At 47.2% G+C, this 13,331-nt stretch overlaps 2 protein-coding genes across 2 annotated transcripts in view; both read left to right on the top strand.

Moving 5' to 3' along the window:
- Nucleotides 1-5,253: 5,253 nt before the first annotated feature.
- On the top strand, nucleotides 5,254-10,683 carry MIP (major intrinsic protein of lens fiber). Its single transcript, XM_011988492.1, has 4 exons — nucleotides 5,254-5,645; nucleotides 6,144-6,308; nucleotides 6,746-6,826; nucleotides 8,722-10,683. The coding sequence occupies exons 1-4, from the start codon at nucleotides 5,286-5,288 to the stop codon at nucleotides 8,905-8,907; spliced, it is 792 nt and encodes a 263-aa protein (XP_011843882.1). The 5' UTR covers nucleotides 5,254-5,285; the 3' UTR covers nucleotides 8,908-10,683.
- A 36-nt stretch (nucleotides 10,684-10,719) lies between these two features.
- Nucleotides 10,720-13,331, top strand: part of TIMELESS (timeless circadian clock) — a 57,280-nt gene continuing 54,668 nt past the window's right edge. The window contains exon 1 of the mRNA XM_011988491.1: nucleotides 10,720-10,875. The gene's annotated coding sequence lies outside the window, so the exon portion shown is untranslated. The remainder of the gene's footprint in view (nucleotides 10,876-13,331) is intronic.

Genomic DNA, 13,331 nt, shown 5'->3' with positions numbered 1-13,331 from the left:
CTCAGGAGGCTTAGGTGGGAGGATGGCATGAGCCCAGAAGTTTAAGACTGCAATGAGCTGTGATCGTGCCACTGCACTCCAGCCTGGGCAACACAGTGAGACTACGTCTGTAAAAAAAAATAAAAATAAAAGGCTAGGCTAGTAGAAAACAATAACATACTAATTGTATGTATATCTATGCAAAAACTCAAGTAAGCTTTTGAGAGTTCATCTCTAGTTAGGTTTGAAAGAGGCTGGCATTTAGCTAAGTGGGGAGACTGATGTGAAAGGAAATGGGCCGAGGTTTAGTTCTCCATGGAGTTCTTGTCAACGTTTGATGAAGAATAAAGGCAAGAGGATGGTAGCTGCAGATAAGGAAACCTAGCCATTTTATTTGTCGTCTACAAGAGATTGAGTTAACTGCCCTTTGCTGTTCTGTCTCTTATTATAAGAGGCTACAGGATTGGTGGTTAGGGATTACCTGTTCCTCTTAATAAAACCCCACTGAGTGGCTTCTGTTTACTTTTTTAATTTTTTAAATTTAAATTTTGTGGGTTTTTTTTGAGACGGAGTCTCACTCTGTCGCCCAGGCTGGAGTGCAGTGGTGTGATCTCAGCTCACCACAGCCTCCACTTCCTGGGCTCAAGTGATTCTCCTGCCTCAGCCTCCCAAGTAACTGGGATGACAGGTGTACACCATGACACCCAGCTAATTTTTTTGTGTATTTTTAGTAGAGATGGGGTTTTGCCATGTTGGCCAGGCTGGTCTGAAATTCCAAACCTCAGATGATCTGCCCACCTCAGCTTCCCAAAGTGCTGGGATTACAGGTGTAAGCCACCACACCCAGCCAAATTTTCAATTTTTTTTTTTTGAGACAGGGCCTGACTGTCACCAAGGCTGGAATGCAGTGGTGCCATCTCAGTTCACTGCAACCTCTACCCCCAGGCCCAAGTCATCCTCCCACCTCAGCCTCCCCAATAACTGGGACTACAGCTGTGTGCCACTGTGCCCGGCTAATTTTTGTATTTTTTGTACAGGAGGGGTTTCGCTATATTGCCCACACTGGTCTCTAACTCCTGAGCTCAAGCGATCCTCCTACCTCAGCCTCCTGATATGCTGGGACTACAGGTGCAGGTACCTCCTGTTTTTAAGTGCTTTATTCTGTGCCAGACACTGTACTAGGCTCTTTACCTACATTATCTTATTTGATACAGAGGAAACTGAGACTCAGAAGCTTATGCTACTCTGGCCAGGTCAACGACTCAGGCTTGTAATCCCAGCACTTTGGGAGGCTGTGGCGGGTGGATCACTTGAGGTCAGGAGTTTGAGATCAGCCTGGTCAACGTGGTGAAACCCTGTCTCTACTAAAAATAACAAAATTAGCCAGTTGTGATGCTGTGCACCTGTAATCCTGGCTACTTGGGAGGCTTGAACCCAGGAGGTGGAGGCTGCAGTGAGCTGAGATGGCACCACTGCACTCCAGAGTGAGACTCTGTCAGAAAGAAAAGAAAGAAGGAAGGAAGGAAAGAAGGAAGGAAGGAAGGAAGGAAGGAAGGAAGGAAGGAAGGAAGGGGAAGAAAGGAAGGAAGGAAGGAAGGGGAAGAAAGGAAGGAAGGGAAAGAAAGAAAGGAAGGAAGGAAGGAAGGAAGGAGGGAAGGAAGGAAGGAAGGGAAAGAAAGAAAGAGAAAGAAAGAAAGGAAAAGAAAAGAAAGAAAGAAAGAAAAAAGAAAAGAAAGGAAGGAAGGAAGGAAGAAAGAAAAAGAAAGAAAGAAAGAAAGAAAGAAAGAAAGAAAGAAAGAAAGAAAGAAAGAAAGAAAGAAAGAAAGAAAGAAAAAACAAGCAAGCAAGCAAGCTTATGCTAATCTAATCTATTCAACAAATATTTATTTACTGCCTTCTGTGTGTTAAGCACCAGGTTTGCACTGGTGAAAAATTAGACATGGTCCCTGCCCTCCTGGAACCTATATATAGCAGGGACAACTTGCCCAACTAGAAAGTGGTAATTGTTGTCACTGCTGTTTTTAATTAATTTGGGGTACACAGAATATTTTGTTGTTCATAATATCCTCTCCTCATTGGCCTATATATGGCTCCCACTTACTTGTTTTTAATAATGATCAAGCATCATTTCTAACCATACACCCAAAAGAAAAACTAGAACCTTGACAATTACTTTTATTTCATTTTATTTTATTTTTGAGACTGAGTTTCGCTATTGTGGCCTAGCCGGAGTGCAGTGGCATGATCTTGGCTCACTGCAACCTCTACCTCCTGGGTTCAAGCGATTCTCCTGTCTCAGCCTCATAAGTAACTGGGATTACAGGCACTCACCACCATGCCCAACTAATTATTGTATTTTTAGTAGACATGGGGTTTCACCATGTTGGCCAGGCTGGTCTCCAACTCCTGACCTCAGGTGATCCGCCGGTCTCCTCCCAAAGTGCTGGGATTATAGGTGTGAGCCACTGCCCCCAGCCGACAATTACATAAATTTACATGATGTGCTACCCAAGTTTCTCTTGGGTATATAAGTGAGAAGTGGTGTTGCTAAATCAGAAATTATGTAATTTGACCTAGCGTGGTGGCTCACACCTGTAATCCCAGCACTTTGGGAGGCCAAGAGGGGCAGATCACTTGAGGTGAGGAGTTCAAGACCAGCATGGCCAGCATGGTGAAACCCCGTTTCTACTAAAAATACAAAAATTAGCTGGGCATGGTGGCAGGCGCCTGTAGTCCCAGCTACTTGGGAGGCTGAGGCATAAAAATTGCAGAGGTTGCAGTGAGCTGATTGCGCCACTGCACTCCAGCCTGGGCAACGAAGTGAGACTGTCTCAAAGAAAAAAAAAAAAAAGTTATGTAATTTGTTCATCTTTATAAGTAAGTGCTAAACTGTGTCCCAAAGTCATTATCTCAGGTGGGGAATGGTGCCTCATGCCTGTAATCTCAACACTTTGGGAGGCCGAGGTGGCAGGATCACTTGAACCCAGGAGTTTGAGACCAGATTAGGCAACAGAGTGAGACCCCATCTGTACAAAAAAATAAAAAAATTAACTGGGCATGGTGGTACACACCTGTAGTCCCAGCTATTTGGGAGGCTGGGGTAGGAAGATCACTTGAGCCCAGGAGGTTGAAAATGCAATGAGCTGTGATTGCACCACTCCACTCCAGCATGGGTGACAGGGCGAAACCCTGTTTCAAAAAAAAAATTATATCTCAGTTTAAACTCCCACCAGCAGTTGTAACTGGTTCTGTAGTTTTTTTTTTTTTTTTTTTTTTTTTGAGACGGAGTTTCGCTCTTATTGCCCAGGCTGGAGTGTAATGGCGCGATCTCGGTTCACCGCAACCTCTGCCTCCAGGGGGTTCAAGCGATTCTCCTGCCTCAACCTCCCCAGTAGCTGGGATTATAGGTACCCGCCACCATGCCCAGCTAATTTTTCGTATTTTTAGTAAAGACGGGGTTTCACTATGTTGGTCAGGCTGGTCTCGAACTCCTGACCTCAGGTGATCCACCCGCCTTGGGCTCCCAAAGTGCTGAGATTACAGGCGTGAGTCACCACACCCAGCCAGTTCTGTCACTTTTTATCCTCACCTAATTGGACCAGAGTATCTGTGACCAAAGTCTCTGCTCTTAACACCATGATGTGCTACCCTCTCTCTTTCTCCTGTCCAGGGGAACTTTTCTGGAGGCGGTGTTAACCCTGCATGCTTCCTGAGGCCAGCAGTGGTGACTGGGATCTGGGAGCATTACTGGGAGAGATGCATCGAGGGTCACAGGGCCTGAAGTCAGGAGACTGATGAGACTTCTAGAATATAGGAGATTCCAATGATGTCTGGTGGACTGTTTCTCTTCTACGTGATTGAGAGCTCCAAACCCTTTGGGTGCTCTCTGGCCTGTTCTCAGCAACTCTTCCCGCCAGTGGATAGGTTAGATGGACCCTCTACCTTCACTATAACTCTCTTTCTGTCCATCCCCAAGCTGGGTATTATGAGGAGAAAGCACAGTCCCTGATCTGTGTTCCTTCTCTCTCCCCATAGGTGTACTGGGTGGGACCCATGCTGGGCACCATTCTTGCAGGCCTCACCTCGAATTTCTGTTCTCTGGTGGTTTATGAGAAAAGTTTGTGGCCAGTATGACTTGCCACTATGTGGAGATGGTAGAACCTACCAGTATGTCCCATTCCACCTTCTCCATCATCACACAACCCCACGCCTAGGTCCCAAGTCCCTCACCAGGCCCGAGCACAACTGAACCTCTTTCCCCAAACTTTCCTTCCCCGTATTATCCTTTTCCCTCTCCTTGACCAGCTGTTTCCCCAGATCTGATCCCAGCACACCCATACCTTTCCCTAGGGATCAAGGTTTAGGATGTGCTGATCATGGCTGTATTAGAGGACATTAGACCTTCCCATTGCTTCATAGCCATGACTCAGTTTCCTTCCTTTCACTACTTCTTGCTATGACCATGTGAGTTAGGAAAGATGAAATACAAGCTGATTCTAAAGTCTAACTACGAGTCCCTTTCCCATTCCTATCCCTCCAATCCAACCCTCAGGCCATGCGGGGATGAGAGTGTCTTCTCTCTGTTGGTCCCTGTCGTTTAAAAAGCCAGGCCTAGCGTTTGAAAAGGGAGGTACTGTCATGGACTGGGGGTAGGGAACCCGGGCTCAGAGAAAGCCAGACACAGCAGAACTATTTTGTCCCAGAGCTGCAGGGTCCACAGATTCCAGCCCAAACTAGCCAATGGGAGAAAGGCTTCTAATCCCTGGGAACTAAAGAATTCTCTTTAGTTATCCAACTTCCCTGCTGAACCCCACTCCTTACCCCCACCCCCACCCTTACCCCTGGCAGACTCAGAGGAGGCTGAGGCCCCCAGGAGCTCAGCCCCAAATGCCATGAAGTGAGCTCAGCTTGATGGACCTTCCAAAGAGAGCTGAAGAGTATTCTAATGTAGATGTCAATAAGGACTATGAACCCCAATTTTGACACATATAGAAGGGCAGACTCTTCCAGTCCCACTGTCTTCACCCCCACTTCTCATAGTTTCTCCTGCTGTGACCCCAATCCCACCCTCACTGTCATGGCTCTCTCGGCTCATCTCCCAGTTGAGACAGGAGGGAAAATCCAGCATCTTTACCATGTATGGGAGGGGACTTAGCCCTCCACAGCTGTGAAGGGGTTAAGAGGCTGGGCCAGCTACCTCAGTCTGCCCCTCCCAGGGATTAAGAGTCCTCTATAAAGGGGACCATCCACCCAGACAAGGCCACGGGGGTAGCAGGGACCCAGGCACTGTGCCCATCCCCCCTGCCATGTGGGAACTGCGGTCAGCCTCCTTTTGGAGGGCCATATTCGCTGAGTTCTTTGCCACCCTCTTCTATGTCTTCTTCGGGCTGGGGTCCTCACTGCGTTGGGCTCCTGGACCCCTGCATGTTCTGCAGGTGGCTATGGCATTTGGCTTGGCCCTGGCTACACTGGTGCAGTCTGTGGGCCACATCAGTGGAGCCCACGTCAATCCTGCAGTCACTTTTGCTTTCCTTGTGGGCTCCCAGATGTCCCTGCTCCGTGCCTTCTGCTATATGGCAGCCCAGCTCCTGGGAGCTGTGGCTGGGGCTGCTGTGCTGTATAGCGTTACCCCGCCTGCCGTCCGAGGAAACCTAGCACTCAACACGGTAATGGTTGGCTGAGAGGGGATGGGGAACCTGGTGTCCTGACTCTCTGTTACCCTGACTCCCTGACTGGTGCAGGTGATTCAGCTCCCCTGGGGTCTGGGACAATACGTGCATGTGTGAGCGTGTGTGTGTCAAAGTGGAGAGGATCGACAGGTGGTTTAGAGCTTTAAGGAAGGCATAGGTCCCTGGACTGATAATTAAGAAACCTGAGTTTGAGTTTCAGCTTTCCTTCCAACTCCTTTCAGGTTGTTGAGGATACTTATTTTACCTTTCAAGGCCTCAGTTTCCTCATCCATGTAAGTGGCTGCAATCTTTTCCATCATGAAGGAGCATTGTTAGGAGATACTAAGATGCAAATGCAATGATTATGAAGGGGGTTGTATTATCCTTCCTCTCCAGGAACCTGATGCCATAAGGAGATCCTTGCCGGGGAAGTCTTGAGGAGGTAACACTGTGGCAGCCCTCATGAGCTGCCTCTCTTCTTCTTCCTTTGCGCAGTTGCACCCTGGGGTGAGCGTGGCCCAGGCAACCACAGTGGAGATCTTCCTGACACTCCAGTTCGTGCTCTGCATCTTTGCCACATACGATGAGAGGCGGAATGGCCAACTAGGCTCCGTGGCCCTGGCCGTTGGCTTCTCCCTTGCCCTGGGGCACCTCTTTGGGGTAAGCAGGAAGGAGAGCAACTTCTCATTCAAGGATTCTAGGGCCCCTAAACCTTCCCCAACTTTTAAGGGTTCTTCCTGTCTACTTCACTGTCAAACATGAACATTATCCATTGCACTCTGTACTGGCACAAAGGAATCAACTCTGCCCTATCCCTCTCTTGGGACTGCTATTCTAGTCCTTCTTGACCCCAAGGTAGAAATGCATGCATCATGGCTAGACATGGGCTTTGCCTATGGATCCATAGTCTGTTCCCAGATAGGGCATCAGTTGCCCTCACCCCATTGTGGGAACTCCTGGAGAGTCATGCAGGCTGTCTCTCTCCACTTGCTGCTGGTTGGAGACAAGACGCCATCTCTCAGGGGCAATGTGGGTTGTGGGGAGAGAAGCTGAGGTAGAGTAGGGGGGTGTCTGAGTTACAACTGTCTCTTTTGCAGATGTATTATACTGGTGCAGGCATGAATCCTGCCCGCTCCTTTGCTCCTGCCATTCTCACTGGGAACTTCACCAACCATTGGGTGAGTGAAGGGAGAGGGGCAAGATCCTGGAGCCCTTCTGGATGGTTGTGGACTGCAGGTTTCAGGCTGGATTCCTGCTTTCCTTCTGCGTGTACCAGCACTCAGCTAAGGGGGCTGTCAGAGAGTTTGGCATGCCTGTGTGAGCAGGATTCATGATTTTGCTAGAAGGAGAGGCTCTCGCTCATATTGTTCCTTCTCTGGTTAGTCAGGGAGCATGCACTGAGTATTCACTGGTTGCTGAACCAGGGGGTATGAAGAGAGACAACTAAATACGAGCACAATAAATTCTGCTCTCAGAGATCAGGATGTGTTGTGAGCACAAATGGGCCTCAGCTCCATCCCAATTCTAATACATTATTGGCTTTGTGTGTGACCATGGGCAAATAATCACTCTGTGCTTCAGTTTCTTTTACTATAAAATGGGACATTACGAGAAATGTGTGAAAGTTATATGTGAGAAACATTTAGCACAGAATCTGGTATAAAGTAAGTACTCAATAAATATTGGTTATGTTGATGTTGTGCAAGCCAAACATATGGAAATAATTTAAAAATTTTTCAAAGCTGTACACCCAATTTCATAACAGCATTATTCACAATAGCTAAGAGGTAGAAGCAACCCAAGTGTTCCTCAGTGGATGAATGGATAAACAAAATGTGGTATATACAGAAATTGAATATTAGCTGTAAAAAGGAAGGAAATGGTGACACATACTACAACATGGATGATCTTGAGGCCATTATGCTAAGTGAATAAGCCAGTCACAAAAAGACAAATACTGTATGATTACATTTATATGGGGTATTTAAAGTACTCAAATTCACAGATGCGAAGTAGAAGGATAGTTACCAGGGGCTGATGGGGGTGGGGTGGAATAGGCAGTTGTTTAATGGGTACGGAGTTACAGTTTTGCAAGATGAAAAAGTTCTAGATATAGGTTGCATAACAATGTGAATATACTTAACACTACTAAACTGTATACTTAAAAACATACATATGTATATATTTTTTGAGACAGAGTCTTGCTCTGTCACCCAGGCTGGAGTGCAGTGGTGCTTGATCTCACGATTTCGGCTCACTGCAACCTCTGCCTCCTGGGTTCAAGCAATTCTCTTGCCTCCGCCTCCTGATCAGCTGGGATTTCAGGTGCCCGCCACCACGCCCAGCTAATTTTTGTATTTTTAGTAGAGACGGGGTTTCTCCATGTTGGTCAGGCTGTTCTCAAACGCCTGACCTGTGATCCGCCTGCCTCGGCCTCCCAAAGTGCTGGAATTACAGGAGTAAGCCACTGTGCCTGTCCAAAATTTTTTTTTTTTTTTTTTTTTTTTTTGACGAAGTCTTGCTCTGTCGCCCAGGCTGGAGTGCAGTGGCGTCATCTCGGCTCACTGCAAGCTCCGCCTCCCAGGTTCATGCCATTCTCCTGCCTCAGCCTCCTGTGTAGCTGGGTTTACAGGTGCCCACCACCACGCCTGGCTAATTTTTTGTGTTTTTTAGTAGAGACGGGGTTTCACCGTGTTAGCCAGGATGGTTGCAATCTCCTGACCTCATGATCTGCCCGCCTCGGCCTCCCAAAGCGCTGGGATTACAGGCGTGAGCCACCGTGCCTGGCCCCAAAAATATTTAATATGGTAAATTTTATATGTATTTCACACAATTTATAAAAAATTTTTGAAAGCAACATACAAACTAGTGCAAATTGATAACAACAAATAGAATATACACATGCTAAGGTGTGGGATACAGGAGTAATTTGATGAATCAGAAAATAAACGGTGAGGTTATTGTATATATCAAGTGCACAATATCTTGTTTTCCACTAATGCGGTTGGAAAAGGAGCAGCCTTGCTGCTCTGTCCCCTCCCCAAGCCTGAGTATTCCTTTTCTCTTCCTACAGGTGTACTGGGTGGGCCCAATCATTGGAGGGGGTCTGGGCAGCCTCCTCTACGACTTCCTCCTCTTCCCCCGGCTCAAGAGTATTTCTGAGAGACTGTCTGTCCTCAGGGGTGTCAAACCCGAAGACTCCAATGGACAACCAGAAGTCACAGGGGAACCTGTTGAACTGAACACCCAGGCCCTGTAGAAGCTCCAGCTGAATAGAGGGAGTAGAAAGCTTCTGAGTTTACTTGGAAGGGTTGAGTCAGCCCCTAGATGAAGAAAGAGACTGTGGGGAGGGGCATGTACTTCTTTATTTTTTAACTTATGTATGTGTTTTGTTTTTTTTTTTTTTTTCCTTTTGCTGTGTGAAATCTTTCAAGTTGCATTCATGAGCTGGTTGGTGCGAGCTTCCCTTCCTCCCCATCCCACCTCTCTTCGCCGTGTGTGCTGATTGTGCATATGAATGTGAGTGATTGTGGCTGTGTCTGAGTTTTGGGGCAATGAGAGCTAAGGAAGCAAAAACAGGTGCCATCCTATACCTCCCTTCCTTGACCCAGTATGGTGAGTACAGGGTAACCAACACCTTAAGTTTCTGGCCTTTACCCTGTTGCCAGTCAAGTGTGTGGCTCTTGATTTCTGAAGGAACAGAGAAGCAGGGAGTTACTCCTTACACGAGGTGGATGGAGAGAAGTGGAGGAGACAAGGCATTCCAAGGGTTAGGAGAAGGGACTCAAGGGAGGTGGGTGGTGAAAATGGAGATATTAGCCCCAGATCAGGATGCAGGTGTACCAAAGAATTGGGGGAAAGTTAATGGGAACATATAGCCTACTTATCTCAGGGATGCTTGCCCCAGGGACTTGGGTGGGGAAGTAGCTCTGAGAAAAGTGAACACTAGGATTTGAGCTGTTCTGTAAAGCCACGTAAACCTGTCTACATCCACTGACTGGTTGTGTTCATTCTGGCATAATGGATCTCTTCAGAGGTCCTGGGCCAAGGAGCTTCCAACCTAAATAGGGCTTGGGCAAGCCTAGAATCTAGAAAAATTAAGCAGCTTAACTGGTCAGCCTGACATCCACTGGTGTGACTGCCTGGCAGATGGTATTTAAGCCCTAAGGCCAATACAGGAAATCTGATTCCTGGAGCAAATAAATGCAGGGGTGGTAGTAGGGGGCATGAGGAGAGAGGCTTTGACTCTGTTTTAATTTATTTAAAGCAAATCAAAACACTCCTCAAATGGCATCTTTCTGCTTTTATCACTAGTTCAGTGTTTCTTTTGTTTTGTTTTGTGTCTGTGTATTTTTCTCTGTCATCTGTCCTTTCATCTTGAAGGAAATCTATTCTAACTCCCTCATACCCCAGAAATTGATTCCTTCTATTCAAATGCTTAATAATTCAGGAGATTATTATTCGTTTGAGCCCTATCTTCTTCTTCTTCTTAAGAGAGGGGGGGTCTTACTATGTTGACCAGGTTGGAATGCAATGGATATTCACAGGCACGACCATTGCACACTACAGCCTAGAAATCCTGGGCTCAAGCGATCTTCCTGCTTCAGCTTCCCCAGTAGCTGGGATTACAGGGGGCCAGAGCAGAGCCCTATTATCTTTTCTTGTTGGCAAGATCATCTCAGGAGAGGCCAGAAAAGACCCTCAACTGATCAATGAATATTTATGGTTGCTTTCTTCCTTTTATGAGCCTCTTATATACTTTGAAAGCTTTAAACTTATACCTATAATACAACAGACATCCCCCACCCCAGAAGACCATTCCTCCCTTTACCTCAGCTCTTTACTTCCTCCCAAATAAAACCTAACTTTTCTAACTAACTATTTAAGACTTGGAATAGTCCGCTTGACTAGAAGAAGGGGAAGAATGTTTGTAAATTCACCTCTAATCGGACTTTGATTCTACTATAATTCAGCAGAAAATTCATAGCGCTGTGATTTTTAGATCGACCTCACATAAAACAGTCCCTGCACACGCTTCCCTTTTCCTTCCTTCTTCACGAATCTCCGCCCCAGTTCGCTCGGAGTCACGTGGACCAGCCTGGCTAGCCCCGCCTCGCTCTCTGCGCAGGCAGGGAGCAGTCCAGACGAGCGTGGTGGCGGAAAGGCTGCAGCCCCGCGCCTGAGGGCCGCTGGCTCCTCCGGGCTTCTGAGGACCCGCAGGGAGCGGGTGAGTGAGTGTGTGGCGAGAAGGCGCTAAGCGGACACGGGGATCCTTTCGAAGCTATGGGGGCATTCTCAGGAGGCGCTGAGTCCCTTTTCCCGCCACCCGGTTTAGAGCCGGGGGGCGGGGCTCGTGCTGGAGGCGCGCACGCGCAGTTCTGTACTCTGCTCCTTAGTCTCCGGCGCTGCGTTCCCAGGTCGCCCAGGCGGCTGACTTATCCCTGGGCTGCTCCGCACAGCTTGGGCCTCCCGCGGGATGGGGTTGTGATGGGAAGGGGCTTGGAACTCCTGAAGTAGAACAGAAGGTGCCTGGGGGAGTTCCACTTCGGAGCTCCGCATCTTGTTGAGAGCTGAAAAAAACCGGTGTGTGGCCTGACGGTCAGCAGGGGTCGCAATTTACAGGCCGCTTGACTGACTTCCTGGGTTTTATGGAATGGATTTCTCACTCCCTTCCCTCAGTTGCCTAATGTTTGGGTTTGTCAGCTGGACCTCAGCCGCTAATGAAGCTTTTTTCCCTTTAGCCTCTCAATTCTTTGCCTTTCGTGCTTCAACTAGTACTTTCAAATTTTTTAATTTTTTTTTTTTTTTTTTGAGACGGAGTCTCGCTCTGTCGCCCAGGCTGGAGTGCAGTGGCGCCATCTCGGCTCGCTGCAACCTCCGCCTCCCGAGTTCAAGTGATTCTCTTGCCTCAGATTCTTGAGTAGCTGGGATTACAGGCGCGCGCCACCATGGCCGGCTAATTTCTGTATTTTTTTTTTTTTTTTTTTAGTAGAGACGGGGGTTTCACCATATTGGTCAGAATGGTCTCAAACTCCTGACCTCGTGATCCGCCCGCCTCGGCTTCCCAAAGCGCTAGGATTACAGGCGTGAACCACAGCGCCTGGCCTGTTTTTTTTTGTTTTTTTTGTTTTGTTTTGTTTTGTTTTTTTGTTTTGAGATGGAGTCTCGCTCTGTTGCCCAGGCTGGAGTGCAATGGCCTGATGTTGGCTCATTGCAACCTCTGCCTCCCAGGTTCAAGCGATTCTCCTGCCTCAGCCTCCCAAGTAGCTGGGATTACAGGTGCCTGCCACCACGCCCGGCTAATTTTTGTATTTTTAGTAGAGATGGGGTTTCACCTTGTTGGCCAGGCTGGTCTTGAACTCCTGACCTCAAGTGATCCACCCGCCTCGGCCTCCCACAGTGCTGGGATTACAGGTGTGAGTCACCGCGCGTGGCCCCATTAGTACTTTGTACAGAGTAAAGGTAGATCATTTCATGTTAAATTTAAAACTCCTTTTTGGCCATCCACAGTTAACCTTAAATCCGTAGGTGGGTGTCTGTGGCCTCACACAGTCTGGCCTTGACCCTCTCAATCTCATTTTGTAAAGTTCTTATGCACCTGACTCCTGGCCACATGGAAAGATTGTGGCTGCCCTCTTTCATGTCTTAGAACTTACGTTCCTGCTGTTCCTTCTGCTTGGAAGTTCTTGACACTGCTCTGCCAAGTGAACTTCTCTTTGAAGACTGAACTTAATTGTCCCTCTGAAAATCAATTTATCCAGCCTCCGAGGCCAATACACACAATAAAAAGATCAATAAGAGATCAATAAAAGGTTACTGAGCTCCTAACATGTACCATGCACTGTGCTTAGCGCCAGGCTTACGGAGATGAGTAGGATGGAGAGTTCCCTTCCCTTCAGGAACTCAGGTGGTAAGGAAAACACACGTAATTGAGTCTTCTGCAGTTACAGTGAAAGGGTCATAAAGAAGTCCTTCCCTGCTTCCTTTCTCTCACTGCACTCCCACCATCTTACATCCTGATGCCTTCAGATCTTTAGCTCCAAACTCTTCTCCCTCATCTTCCAGACTTGTCTGTTTCAGTTCAGTTTAGTAAAGCATTTATTGAGCACCTACATTGTGCTGGGTAATAATTCCTGATGTGAAAGAGTTTACGTTTTAGTGCAGTTAACATAGGATAGTTAGAATCACCTGGGGAACATTCTCAAAACACTTGCCTAAGCCCCACCTGTGGAAATTCTGATCCTGTAACAAGGATCTGAAAATTCAAAAGTGAATAAGAATTCCTATCTCTACTAAGAAAAAAAAAAAATACAAAAATTAGCTGGGTGTGGTGGCATGTGTCTGTAATCCCAGCTACTTGGGAGGCTGAGGCAGGAGAATCACTTGAACCTGGGAGGCGGAGGTTACAGTGAGCCAAGATCGCACAATTGCATTCAAGCCTGGGTGACAGAGTGAGACTCTGTCTCCAAAAAAAAAAAAAGAATTTCTGTCCTCAGGGAATCTAAGGCTAAGGGAAGGAGTTAGACTTTTAATTTAACTATTGTATACAACATGAATTGTAAGTACCATGTTGGAAGTCTAAATATGGCACACAGTAAACAACAAGGAAAAGGAAAAGGAGGTCACTTCTATATGGAGAAGTCAGGAGGAAGTCCCTTTTGGGCATAGCCTTTTTTTTTTTTT

Source organism: Mandrillus leucophaeus, unplaced genomic scaffold (assembly GCF_000951045.1).
Source record: "Mandrillus leucophaeus isolate KB7577 unplaced genomic scaffold, Mleu.le_1.0 Scaffold332, whole genome shotgun sequence".
Lineage (NCBI taxonomy): Eukaryota > Metazoa > Chordata > Mammalia > Primates > Cercopithecidae > Mandrillus > Mandrillus leucophaeus.
Note: the sequence above shows the minus strand (reverse complement) of the source record. Positions and strands in the feature narration are given on the sequence as shown.